The 13,510-nt window shown below is 48.5% G+C and overlaps 2 protein-coding genes across 3 annotated transcripts in view; both read left to right on the forward strand.

The window, feature by feature from the left end:
- Positions 1-4,083, forward strand: part of LOC135328114 (uncharacterized) — a 44,624-nt gene extending 40,541 nt beyond the window's left edge. Inside the window, exons 7-10 of one of the 2 annotated variants that reach the window (XM_064510379.1) lie at positions 578-705; positions 794-888; positions 1,007-1,293; positions 2,726-4,024. In XM_064510379.1, coding sequence (XP_064366449.1) covers positions 578-705; positions 794-888; positions 1,007-1,293; positions 2,726-2,760 — 545 coding nt within the window. In that variant the 3' untranslated portion in view covers positions 2,761-4,024. Of the gene's footprint in view, positions 1-577; positions 706-793; positions 889-1,006; positions 1,294-2,725 lie in introns of both variants that reach the window. The other variant, XM_064510380.1, reaches the window with a different exon arrangement.
- A 2,035-nt stretch (positions 4,084-6,118) lies between these two features.
- LOC112984730 (dentin matrix acidic phosphoprotein 1-like) lies at positions 6,119-11,787 on the forward strand. Its single transcript, XM_064510378.1, has 5 exons — positions 6,119-6,258; positions 7,298-7,371; positions 7,482-7,529; positions 8,586-8,891; positions 9,684-11,787. The coding sequence occupies exons 1-5, from the start codon at positions 6,141-6,143 to the stop codon at positions 11,148-11,150; spliced, it is 2,013 nt and encodes a 670-aa protein (XP_064366448.1). The 5' UTR covers positions 6,119-6,140; the 3' UTR covers positions 11,151-11,787.
- The last annotated feature ends 1,723 nt before the right edge of the window (positions 11,788-13,510 follow it).

Below are 13,510 nucleotides of genomic sequence, written 5' to 3' on the forward strand. Positions count from 1 at the left end.
TGGCATTATTCTTTTGGAGACAGTTTTCAAAGCTAGTCAGTGAATTTCACCTGATGTTAAATTAAAACAGATTTAGATTCATATTTTTCTAATTGTAGGTTGTGCTTTCCAAAGGAACTTAAGCAAATACGCAAATTGCATTTAAATTCTGTTCAGACGTCCTGAGGATTTAGGTAGGGATTGGCACCTCATTGCAATAGGCAGGTGAGGCATGTCTGCATTTACTTGCAAGAGCACAGCACGTCTGTGAGCAACAAATGGGCATGGGTGGGGTTGAGGGTGCAGTTTGAGTGTCTAGGTCTGAAAATACAGTGCTGAAAAAGGTAATGGAAAACCTTACCAGGAAACTTTCTACAGAAGGAGAAAACAGCAGCAATTGATGGACGACTTAACTATTTCATGGAAGTTTGAGTGATTCATTTAAAAAACAGTTAAATTCTGTGTAGTTAAAAAATAGCTTTTTTTTTTTTTTTTTTTACTCTTTATGAATTTTTGCTGTTTAAGTCAAATTTATTTATTCTGTGTATTCAAGCAGTTCTTTCACATGTGTTAGGTAACTGTTCATGTACCCCTGCAGACAGAGGAAAGCAGTTACGCCTGTACTTCAATGAAAATCTTCATGTGCTTCAAGTTGCTGGTAGGATGCTTCCCTTGCTTCACATCAAAGATGTGTCCGAGTGCTTCTTTACACCTAAACTAAAACAGGTAAGCAAGCCATGCCTGCATTTTACAGCTTCTAACATTTTTTCACTAGTGTGCTGAATAATGATTAGGAGATACAACTGACACACAGGGTGAAAATGTCTTTTTCAGGTCAAAAAGACATGCCCCTAGGCCTGTGGGACGCCGAAGAGAGCAGAGGAAACGTATCTTCCCTGACCCGCTCAGGTAAAGCCAACGTTAGGTAGGAGAGCAGTCTGTTTTCCACTGACAGTGCTGCAGATGGCAGATGAGAGTGACTGCTCCATCACTTCTGAAGCACTTCTTTTCTCCTTCTGCTTTTCAGGGTGTTCCCAGAGCTGCCAGTAGCAGTGACAGCACTGGGTGCAAGAGCAGTGATAACAATAAATCCCACTACCAGTGATGGAAGTGATAGCACTTCCAAGACAAGTCTGATAGCAACAATAAGGAAGATGATGCCAAAGAGTGTGATGGACACTCTGAGAGCAAGAATGCAGAAGACGGTGCTGGGGATACAGAGAAGAAAAGTCTTGGGGTCAAGAATTACAAGAGTGATGAAAGAGCAGCAGAGAGGCAGGTTGGAGTACAGAAGGAAACAGCGACAGTGTGAAGGTGAGCAAGAGCCTGTGCCAGTATCCATGTGTGCCTGGCACAACCAGTAACATGATTTTCCTCCAACTAGCAACAAATTCACGGATCCGATAAAAAAAACTATGTGCCACTTTTTGGCAATAGTACCAAGGACCTTGAAAATAATTCCTTGGCAGGGCAGCAAACGAAGACCACTTAAGATGGCCATAAGCTCAATGAAATCAGTGAAAATATTTCCAATTCACTTCAGTAGATTTGGGTTCAGGACCAAAAATTGATGTTGCCTTGACTTCAACAGTCAGGGCAGTTTTATTTCTGATTATGACAAAGCAGAGCCACAAAAATATTTTGACCCATCTCATTAATTTTAGCAGGCTGCATTAGTTACTTGCCATTTTTTGCCACTAGAGGTCAGGCAAAAATTCACAAGTACCCTCATGTTGTGTGCAGTTATTGAAAGATTAAAGGAGAGGACTCAAGGGCTGGGAATCCTGTGATTGGGAGGAGGAGTGGAACCAAAGGATGCCAGGAAGTGTTGGGCATGTCATGCTGCAGGGGGAAAAAAGTGGGGTCTAAGAGAAGGAGAGTTTCCACAGGGCTTGTCCATTTCACAACTCTGTAAGCTGTTATAATAATCATAAATATTACTGTTTTTAATTGTTTCTTATAAAGTTATAATGTATCAGTTGGGCTGTCCTGTCCTTATTATTCTGACAAAAGCAGCTTCAGTAGTGGAAGCCGCTGGTGAGGGATGCCTACATCCCCTCACAGTACGGTCAGCTTCTGAACGAGCAGCGTTGTCCCAAGGCGTTACATTATCCCAATTGCTCTGTGGTTTGACATGTTTTGATGTAGGCAGAAACATTATTTGGTAAGAGCTGTAACGGGATCATTTCAGAGGAGTATCTCGGTTGTGCACAGGCAGTCGAGGAAAAGCTGAGTCCCTCCGCAGGCAACCTGGAAGATGATCCATGATGGTGCTCCCAGGCAAGGAGACAACCCCGAAAGCAGCTAGAAAACTGCTTCTAGAAAGGTTTTGGGGGAAAGATCTTGGTCTTTCAACTTAGGACTACTAGAGTAAATTATTTTACTCTAGTGGACAGGGGACCATGCACCGCGGAGTTCTGACTGTAATTTAAAATTCAAGTCCTGGGAAAACACGTGTTTAGACCCCAAAGTGTATAGTGCCCACCATCCTGAGGGTGTTGAACCTCAGCATGATGAGATGATGCGTGCCCTTCTCTTCCCAACTGACAAACATCAGGATTTTGACTGCTATTCGAAGGGGGATGAATCCATGTTGGTCTTATATGTATAGAGACCTGGAAAATGGCCTCCACCTGAGGTCATCCCGAGTAGGAGTGCAAAACTAGGCTGGTAAAAATAGCCCATCTCTAAGCAGCAGTTCTCTTTCCTGGTACCTCATCTATCTAAACCATATTTCTGTTCGCAGGTTTATCTCCCCGTTTAAGCAGCCCTGCACTGTAGGTGCTCACTGATGTTTTACCATTGGCTTTGGATCCGAGCGGGGTCCGAGGAGCGTGTGCTGTTCAGTGGCCTGGTCTCCTGAGCATTGCAGGCAGCCTGGGGTGAGGGAGGCATCTTTTGCGGCCCTTTGCCCCAACAACGAGCAAACTGGAGGTGGCGACTGCTGCATGATCTGATACGACTGTAGTAAATGACCTTCTGAAAGTGTCCGGGGCTAACTGGCTGTGTTATAAAAAGGGTGGGTACATAGTGTATTTTCAGATGGGCAAAACTCGGTGTTTATCCCTTTCTCGAACAGCGACATTTTGACAAAGGCAACATCAGGTCTTTGGAGGCTGAGTTAAATGCAGGTTCAATTTAAAAAAAAAAACATCGTAATTGTTTAAGGCACCTAAAAAAGGGTTTGTAACGTGAACTCATATCTGGCAGAGGACAGGGGTATAATTTTGTCTCAGGTTGAGAGGAAAATACATCCCACGGTATCTACAGCAATAGACAGATAAGAAAGAGGAGGGAAAGTAACCGCCGAAGACAGGCGCTTGACAGCAAATGGTTTGATCGAGTGCTTGTTGAACCCCTGGGGAGTCGTTCTGCCCACTGCCATGGGCGTGAGGAAGACCTGTGGAATAGCAAGGAAAGGCATGGGTGCCACCCAGGGTGAGGGTAGGGGGACAGAGGAAGGAGAAGAGGAAAGAAAGAGAGAAAGCAGAAGACAGCAAGGAAAAAATGAGGTAGAATGAAGGCAATGAACCAATGGATCAAAAAGTGGGTACAGGATGGCTATGAAAAGATTAAAAAAAATAAATAAATAAGGATTCAATGCATTGTATGTGAGAGACCAGAATTAAAGAAAATATGCTTAACGATAACAGGGGAAGCAGCAAGATGCAAGGGTTTTTGTATATAAGAACTGATAGGAGCAGGCAGTAATATTCATCAGCAGAATGCGTCTAACCTGTTTGTGGTGCTCTGTACTTCAGCGTGCCTAATGTTTGTTAATGATTGATCCTCATGTGGCCCTTGTTAGGTAGGTAAACAGTGTCACCTCGCTATTAATAATAGGGGAAAGAAGCAGAAGGTTTTGAAGAATGAAACTAAATTAAACAAATGTCCCTAACACCAGCATGATGTCAAGTGTCTTGTTTTCCAGGCGGCTTTACAGAGCCTTTGTGTTGCAGCAAAGGGGATGCTTTATGGAAGCGGTGGTCCTTAGGGCACTCAACCCCTTGGAGCATGGAGGCCAGAGATACTGCTAAAATCCGAATCCCAGGAAGTTTTCCGATTTCCAGGTCCCGCTCAGGCTACACAAGCATGAAAGAGTAGAAAGAGGACTCCTCTTTGGAGCTGGTTGCTTGTTCAGAGGCCTTTCCTTCAGCGAGGTACGTAGAGCACCGAGAGGGTCAGGGCATGCCTGCACCTTCACGCTCCTTGGCGTTTCCAGCTGACCTCGTGCTCATGTTTGCACCTGCATTCCTCCATTAAGGGGATGTTGCGAGTGCTACGAGTTTGCGTGGACTCAAGGGAGACTCAAGGTTACGGAAGAACTCGCTTAGCACTGAGAGACAGAGCGACTTACAGGAACTTGAGTGAAAGTGAACTTGAGGATTAAGCTGTGGCTCTCTTAGCTGCAGTTCATTTCAATTTGCCTTGGGTTTTGCAGCGTGACGTTGCAGCACTGTGAGCTGTCTGGGTGCAGGGTGCAAGCCGGGTTTGAAGGCACTGCCACCGGCCTGACAAAGAGCTGCCACGGCTCTTTCCCCGGAGCAGGCTCTGGCATCCCTCGGGCTGCGACACCGCAGCTGCGATGTGAAGGCCTCTTTCTACCCAGGGAAACAAAAATACCTTCTTCCGGTGAGAGGGGGAAGTGTAAACACACCTGAAAGAGCAGGAATGCCCGGTGCACGCTGCTGAAATCGTTTACATTTTTCCCCCTGATAAAACACACGTAGTCACCTTCCTCTTCCGCTCTCCACTTGTGAATGAAGCGTAATGAAACCGTGGTCGTAATGCAGCTGTGGTCGGCAGCCCAGGTTGGGTTATTTACATTGGGCCTGCTGCAGGATTTCCCCTCGGGGTACAACAGTATTCGTCACCCACAGCTTGGCCATGGGGAGAAGAGCGAGGCTGTCTCAGGGGAGCCTGCAGAAAGGCTCCGTTGTAAAAGAAGAACTTGCAGAATGGTGACACGTAGCCCACTTCAAAACAAAGTGCCTGCATACTCAGCGTGTTTTTATTAGCAGAGCGGGGTGTGTTACTGGCTTGGCGGATTTAGCAATGGCCAAATAAAGGCAAGGAAGTTGTCCTCCTTGGGGACAGGGACAGAGGGAGTTGCTTTCCTCATAGCACTGCCCTTGTCATCAGAGAGGGAAAGGACCAGAGTGTATGGCAGGTGTGTGCTGGTGCTCTCATACGTTATGTATGTGGAGATGTGCAGGAGTATTTATCAGCGTGTGTGCCTGTATGTATATGCATATGTATCTGCACATGTGCGTGTTTGCACATACGTGGTTTTCAGGTATATAGAGCTGATCTTCAGTTAACCCCCTTTGAAGGTAACTTTCCTTGGAGAAACATCCCCAGCTGAAGTGCCTGTTCAGATGGCCTGCACAAAATCAAGGGCAAGTAGGCACTACTGGGGAGAAGGATGTGTGTGCTGCGTGTATATATATGTATAGACGTGTATATATAATTTATATGCTAAAACATAGAGAAGTCCCTATTCGTGTATATATAAAAAGCGGGCATGCACATCTGTGTATATCTACATATGCCTATTCATGCCCACAGACGTGTGCGTACGTTGATGCCTGTGTTTTCCAGAGCAGAGGTTTCACCCTTTGGAAAGCGCTTGGAAGAAGCGCGGGCGGTGGCGAGATGCAGCGTGATTCCCTGTCGCGTTGTGTGGTCGGTGCGTTTATCTGTGTATACGTACTCGTTTAGTGCTAGCGCCTGCGGTAGCGAGCCTCTGCTCGTAGTAGGTGCACGCAGGCGCTTGCCTACAGTTCGGGGGGCAAACGCGAGCTGCCGGCCTGTCTACCTCCAAAATGTGCCCTGGCAGGAAGCCGTCCCCAGCCCGGCTGCCACCCGGGTCCGGCGCTCGGTGTGGGTGACGCCGTAATTGTTTACGCGCGTAAAAGTGGGAGGTATGTGAATGGGATAAATTTAGCAATCCAAATAAAGAGCTAGCAGAATCCCTCATTAAATGCGAACCCGTCTAGTCATTTTGGAACCACAAGGAGCTTTTTTTAGGGAAAAGAGGCCGGCGGAGGCTAGCGGAAGCGCGGGAGGCCGGGTTCCCGGCGCCGCCTCTGCACATGGCAGCGCTGCCCGCCCGTGCCATTGGCTGCCCGCCGCCCGGGCCCCAGCGCGGCAGCGGTTAAATGCCTGCCCGCCGGCCCCGGGGCACGCACAGCCCAGGGCACCCAGCGCAGGGGTCGGCCGGCCCCCGCCACCAGCACCCAGCGCCCGAGGCAAAGCCGGCTTCAGCGACGCTGCCAGGTAAGGGTTTCGATTTCCTCAGATTATTCTGGGTTTTTCTCTGCCATTTATGGAAGGGGAGTAGAAGAGGCTCTTGTAAATCAAGATTTCAGTATTGCTTCCTAAGGCAAAAAATCAGAAGCTCAGTGCTCTGCTCCTTTTTTGAAGAACTTTGCAATGAATTACGGGTACCTGGTAACAGGCAGAGCGGGTAACTCGTCACAGGGAGCTGTGGTGCTTATGGGGCTCTGTAAAATAAGACAGGGAAATGCCCCGAGTTAGAGAAAAAACCTCTGGTGCTTCTGTGCCCAGGCACAGTGGTGCTGACTTGGGGCTGTCAGTCAGTGTCCTGTCACCCAGCTCGCGGAGCCAAATATTTCAGCTCCAGCATGGTCTCTGCCAGGGTGACAGATACCGCCTGCTGCAAATTGCAGAAGTTAAGGTGTTTTTGCACCTTTTGCAGTAGTAACTGCTGCAATTTCTGCATTTTGGCATGCTGTCGTTACTTCTGTGCCGCAGCGTTGCTTGCTGTGTCATCAAACTGATGCAGCACTGCTGGAGCTGGGGCTCTGCACGTGATTATCTTCCTCTGCTGTTTTGCTTTCAGGCCGCAGGATGCTTTATGGTGCCGTGGGTGGGAGATGTAATTCTGTGGCCCGGGGTCTTGTGGCGCTGCCCGTTTGCGGCACCAGCTCCGGTCCCTGGTGCTGAGCTTAGCTGGGTTGCAGGTGATATCGCTGCGGGAATGGCAAATTCTGACGAGCTTTCCTGTTCCCTGACAGAGTTCAAAAAAAACTTCAAGAGCATTTTCGAGTATTTCAGACTCCTAATCAAAGGAAAGTTAATGTGTAAGAGATCCTGGGAGCCAAGTTAATGACGTGAGGAGAAATACTCCACTCCTCTGAAGTCTCAGGTTGGGCACTGAGTGCTGAGATGGCCAAGGTTATGTCAGTTAGGAAAGCTTTGCTGTGTGCTTTAGGCGCCGTCATGCTTTGTGAGGCTGAATTGTGCCTAGGGGCCTGTGTAAATACTTTGCTCTAACGTATCCACTTCATTGCAGCTCCGGGGACTACTATCAACATGAAGACCATGTTCTTGATAATCTTCCTCTGGGCTTTAGCCTACGCTCACCCTGTAAGTATCGGTTACAGAAATACTCAACCCCAGCCCTCAGCATTTTAACATAATTGAGGCCCCCTGTACAACTGCTGTTCATTCATAAGATGTTTCCTCAATGTGTTTAGGTGCCTAACCACATGTCTGCTTATCCCAGGAGCTCTGAAGAGCAGGAGGTAAGTCAATTGCCTGCAGTGTTTCAGCTGGAAATAACCTGTAAAGCAATCTGTGTCAACCACAGTGAATTGAGCAGTCACTTAAGTGAAGAGCTGCCACTTCTGTGGGTCTTTGAGCTGTACCCATTTATCCAGAGTCTTTTGCAGTCAGGATGGTTTCAGCTAATTTTACAAGCACGCATAGACCTCCATCCCTCCGACTGGTTATTGCCAAGCGATAAATGTGTGTCCACAGCTGGTGCCATCCACTAACCTGTTCCTTGAGGAGCTGTGCTTACGCTGAGCCTGCCTGCATCTGAAGCTCTGCCAGTTTGACTAAATCGCCCTCCTTTTCTGCTGGAATAGAGAGCTCTCCCTTGCGGTTGTGGCAGTGCAAGGCACAGAGCAATTCAGCTGCTTCTGTGGGTTTGATATGTTACAGCCTTCACGCTGGTATTTCTTCCTGCTGCAAGGCTAAATGGGACCTTTCTGGTCCTGAACAGGAGGAAGTCCAGTCTCCCTCTACGTATCCTCAGTTCATCTGACACGTCACGCTGTGTCGGTCCTAAAGAATGGAACTTCTGTGTGCCAAGCCACCGGAGTTTGGGGCTGTTCAGAGTTCAAAATCTTCTTGTGCTTCTGCATTTGTCTCTACACTGACATTTAAGATTACAGTCCTAAACAATATCTAGCCGTAATTAAGAACGATTGTTCTTTTTTAATGAATTTATTCATCTGAGGGTAACAAAAACGTTCTTTAATTTTATCAAACAAAATTTGTTTCTGTAGAAAAACCTTACAGAACTGTTTCAAAGTGCATGTGCTGGAAGTCAAAAAATGCATCTGTGCCTATATCTTTTCAACCTAGTAAAGGCTGCAGAATAAAATCAGTTGCTTTTTGTTAGTGATTTCTTTTCTTGCATCATGAAAAACAAGGGAAGTGTCGAGTCATGTGCAACTAAAAATGGCCTTCAGTGCTTACATGACTTAGGAGCCACATGTTGTCTTACAGCAGTATCAGTAAATGTGCACTAACATTTTGTTAACCAGAAATACTTTATAATGTTTTGCATCCAGGACACAGCGAGCGAAGAAAACATGAATGAGCTGGCTGGCTTGGATGATGGGGATGACAGAAGCCTTCATACCAGTAGAGAAAGGGGAGAGATGGACACTGCGGAGGACTCCAATGACCAGGATCCGGCAGATGGAAATGACGTTGATGAAGAGATCGCCGAGCACAACGGTGGTGCTGAGAGAATCAGAATTAGGGAGGCTCAGCATAAGAACTGGGTCGATCATGAGGACACGAGTGACCAGGATGAGGTAGAAGACGAACATGAAAATAGCCTTGGCCAACACCTGGATGAGAAGCGTTTCCTGGTGAGTGTCCTGAGCTCTTCTGTATTGAGACCGTGTGCTTGAAAGATAACTCTTGTTCTGCCAGTTGTCTGCCAGGAAAATGTCTTAAGCAGCAAATGTGCAGTTCTGTTACAGATATAGCTCAGACCATTCATTTTAAGACAGTATTTTCTTACTGGATCAGATACTGTTTTCAGCTAAGGACTGTGAGAGAGAACAAGATTTTGCTTGCTTACATCATATTAAGCCTTATTTATCAAACCCAGTGGAATGATTTGCTATAAATATCCGCAGTGAGATTGAACTCACCATAAATACAGGAGTGTAAGAATCTGACCCTAAATCTCATCTCACTTCAGTGAATGGAGTTCTTGAACTGAAGACTTGAACTGGACTTTGGATTGAAAGTGAGGATTTTGGTAATTATACGGCAGTTAAAAAATAATAGAATTCCTGACCTGCTTTGAGCGGATTTGTGGCACACACAGTCCTCCGTTCATCCTTAATGTACCTAATGTAATATCCAATTAGGTCAGGGAGCTTTTAGGGAATATATTTCCTGATTTCTGAAGTATCAAAAGGAGTAATGTGACCATAACCATTCTATTTGATGATAACTTTTATCTGTTAGATTTACATCTTAATGGATCCTGGGCCAAATTATTTCCAAAGCTGCATTTCTTCAGCGCTGCAGGTTTTTCTGGACTGGCGCTGGCACAAGTCAGAGTAATGCTTAGGATGCATAGCGAAGAATACTGATAGCGCCTGTGAAATACAAACCTTTGCAGTAATTTTCGTTTATCACATCTACAGGAGGAGGATGTGCACGATGCTGATAATGGTGACAAGGAAGACTACTATGACGCCGAAAGCCACGGGTCTGAAAACTACAACGTTGGAGGCAACGGGCTTTTCTACAGACCCACTGGATTCTTCCCCAGAGGGGGCTACAGGGAGAGAAGTGACTTCGTAGATGAGGAGGACGACAGCGGAGATGATACTTTTGATGAGAACGAGGGAGAGGAGAAGGGCGAAGGCCCTACTTACACCGTTCGCCCTAACGAAGCGGGTGAACACGACACCTTTGGTGACAATGACCAAAATGGGGACCGCAGGGATACTGTTATGAGCAGAAAACAACACGACAGCAGCAGCAGCAGCAGTGAAAGCAGAAGCCTGGATCACAGGGAGTACAGAAACTATATTGCCAGCAGGTATGGCCGAACCTACAGAAGGGGAGGCGACAGCGACAGCAGCAGCCAGGAGGAGAGGTATGATTTTGACAACGAAGAAATGCAGGGCGATGACCCATCCATCTTTGATAGTTTTGGCAGCAACTCCAAAGGGCTCCGCGCCGCCTTTCGGTCCAAGGAGAGCAGCCAGGAAAGCAGCTGGGAGGCAGGCAAGGCGGTGCTGAGGGTCAGCGATCAATCAGAGGAAGAGTCCCGCAGCAAAGAGCTCCCGGATGGGCCCGACGACTCAGAAGAGGATGACAGCCTGCAACATGACGACAGCAAGTCTGTGGAAGCAGGAGACGCTGACTCCAGAGAAGACAGCCAGTCTGCAGAAGACAGGAGTGAGTCTGAAGAGCACGTTACCAGTCAATCGAAGGAAAACAGTGCTGACAAATCCAGGGAAGATGTGGACAGCCGCTCCAGAGAAGATGTGGACAGCAAATCCAGGGAGGAACTTGCCAGCCAGTCGGATGAAGACAGCAGGGAACCACAGGAAGACAACTCCAAAGAAGTGCTCAGCAAATCAAATGAACGCAGTGGTAGCAAGTCTGAAGAGGGTCAGGAAGACACAGAGTCGGCTGAGGACAACAGCAAGCCGTCTGGGCTTGACAGTGAATCCGCAGAAGACGAGGGGGATCAGAGCAAATCCAGAGAGGAGAGTGAATCCACTGAGGAGAGCTTGGAGTCGGAAGAGGGCAGGAATGACTCCATCTCTGATGAGGACTCACCGTCTCGCAGCAAGTCAGCTGAGAGCGCGTCCCACGAGGATGACAGCAGCGAAGAGGGCCCCACCGCTGATTCCCGCGAGAGCGAAGACAGCACATCGGTGGAGAGCCATAACAGCGACTCCAAAGAAGAGGACCGCAGTCACTCTGCAGAAGAGGACAGTCACTCGAGGGAGGATGCCACGAACGAGTCCGCCAGCCACGGCGACGACAGCTTACCGAGGAGCCTGGAGAGCGAGAAGCGGAAACGAAGGCTCCGTGTCTATCACAACAAACACGCTGGCGATTACGATGACAATGACTGTCAGGATGGGTATTAAAACACACCCTACAAACCCATCTATCCTGGACTTCTTTCTGGAGGGAGGAGGAGTAGTTTAATTTATTTCCTACATAGACAGGTTGAATTCTTCCTGAGAATATGCTGTGGACAAAACGGACAAGGGTTCGTAGGGGCTGACCCTTTCAACTGGAGCTTCCTGAATGTGAAGCGAAACGAAAGGTGGCACCTAGCATATGAAAACGTTAAAACTGGAAAGAACACGGTCTATAGTATCACACTGAATTAATACACACCAGGAACAAAGCAGAAAAATAGCTAATTAGGTGCAAATGCAGATGAGATCAAACCTTACTGGGTGAGGGTGGCACGCCAGCGGGTTGGTTCTGCCTTCGTCTCTTCCGTCATTTCTGGGAGCGTTGCTGAGAGCTGTGCCTGGATACGCGGGAGGGGACGGTTCCCTGCGGTCACTGCTTGTATTTACCCCTTCCTTAAAATCCTTTGCCTAGATCCCAAAGGGAACTTTAAACTAACTCCGTGTACTGCACACAAAAAGGAAAGCTGTAGCCAATATGTGCACACTGCGTGTTGGCTCAGCATGCGTTACACAGTGTATGAAGTACCACTTCAGTATGAGATGTTTGTAATATTTTGTAATAAATGTACAGAAAACAGTATATTGTATCCTTTTGCATTGACGCCCCTTGTATTTTAAAGCTAAAATTAAATAATCCTGTTTATTTCCTTAATTAATATTAAAAACATCACACTAAATAGTCACGATTCAGGATTTTGTTATCATTCTGTCCTGGCAGAGTGAAGCGTTGTGATTTGGGGCTCAAACTTCAGTGAGCAGGAAATAAATCCAAGGCTGTTTCCAGGCTTGCGATCCAGAAGTGTCCTGCGCTGCCGTTGAAACACAGCCCTCTCTGGAGACAGCCCGCGGGCTGGTTTTGTGCAGCGCAGGGTCTTGGCGGCCGGGGAGCCACAGGGGCCCAGGCAGTGCTCTTCACTAGGTCGCGTCAAAACCAAACGCGCACGCAGGCCCGCGGCAGCCCCGAGGCACCGCTTCGCGCTCCCGCGGGACCGGCCCAGGCTGCGGCCGGGGGCTGCCGGCAGCACGGCGGGGCTGTGGCTGGGTGCCCGCGGCTGGCCCGTGTCTCGGCGGCGAGCGCGAAGGTTGCCGGGACAAGGCGGTGGCGATAGCGAGGAGCCGGGGCGGCGGCTCCCGGGTGATGCCGTGGAGAGCAGGTGAGTGCGAGGATCAGGTGAGTGCGAGGATCTGGGGACCTGGCTGAAGAGCTGCTAAAATTGCAGCCCAGTGCCTCGATCCACCTTTTAACGGTGATAAAAGGTAAAAGCCAATGGCGGATCATGCTTTGCCGACAGCGTGGTCGCAGCCCCCGGGTTCCACCTCCTGCTCCAATTTCCCTTGCCCCAGGCCGGGCCCCAGGGTCACGGCAGCAAGCCGGGCCCAGGCGGTGTGGGAAGAGGCTTTAGGGGGATGAAAGCTGGGCGAGAGCCGCTCGCTGTGGCACCTGGGCCCCGGTTGCCCCCACCACGAGGTCCCCGATGGTGGAGACACAGGTGCCTGTAGCACAGCGGGAGCCGGCGGGTGAGCAGGGCGAAGGGGAGAGGGGGGCGTGAGGAGACCTGGTAACCTGCCGTCCACGCAGGAGGACGAGGACTAAGGACGTGGGCGAGGTGCATTCGTGGTATTTGTGGGTTGTTTTGGCTTTTCTAGGAGATGCCTTTTCTTCCCTTGTGCGCTGTATTTTGGGCTCCGGGAGAGGCTGGTTGTGACGGAGGACGTGCTGCTCCACGGGGAGCTCAGAGGGGCCCATTCGGCATCCCCCGTCGTTGCCGTCGCAAAAAAAAGGCATCTTTGGACACACCTGACGTGTGACTGATGCATTTTGCCATCAGGCTCTGGCAAAATCATTACAGAGACCTTAGGAGTGTCTTGGGGATCGTGGCCAGGTAGATCCATCGATAAAGTCTCTTTGTGTGCTTTTTTCCTCCTACTGACAAGTAAACAACATAGTATTGTTTTAAAAAAAAAGCCATCTAGACCCTTCTTATTTGTTCACCTTTATATGCCAAAATAGGCAGAATAAGCGTGAGTATTTATGTAAGCCAAGGAACATCTAGGCCTTTGCTTAGCTGTATGTTTTTGCAACGTGGAGTTGAAGCTCCTTAGTGGATATTCTTAAACCAAACCGGCGCTGACCGGTGCCCGTGTGTTTTAAGTTTCTTTGGGGGCAGCGGTGTAATTGCTGGGCGTCGCAATGCAGCTACCAATTAAAGAACCAGAAAAGCAGCTAAATAATTTTTTTGCCGCTTATAGCCAAACTACACTTAATTTGTAGGTGCAGGCACCCCCGTCCACCACTGCAAAAG

This window comes from Dromaius novaehollandiae, chromosome 4 (assembly GCF_036370855.1).
Source record: "Dromaius novaehollandiae isolate bDroNov1 chromosome 4, bDroNov1.hap1, whole genome shotgun sequence".
NCBI lineage: Eukaryota > Metazoa > Chordata > Aves > Casuariiformes > Dromaiidae > Dromaius > Dromaius novaehollandiae.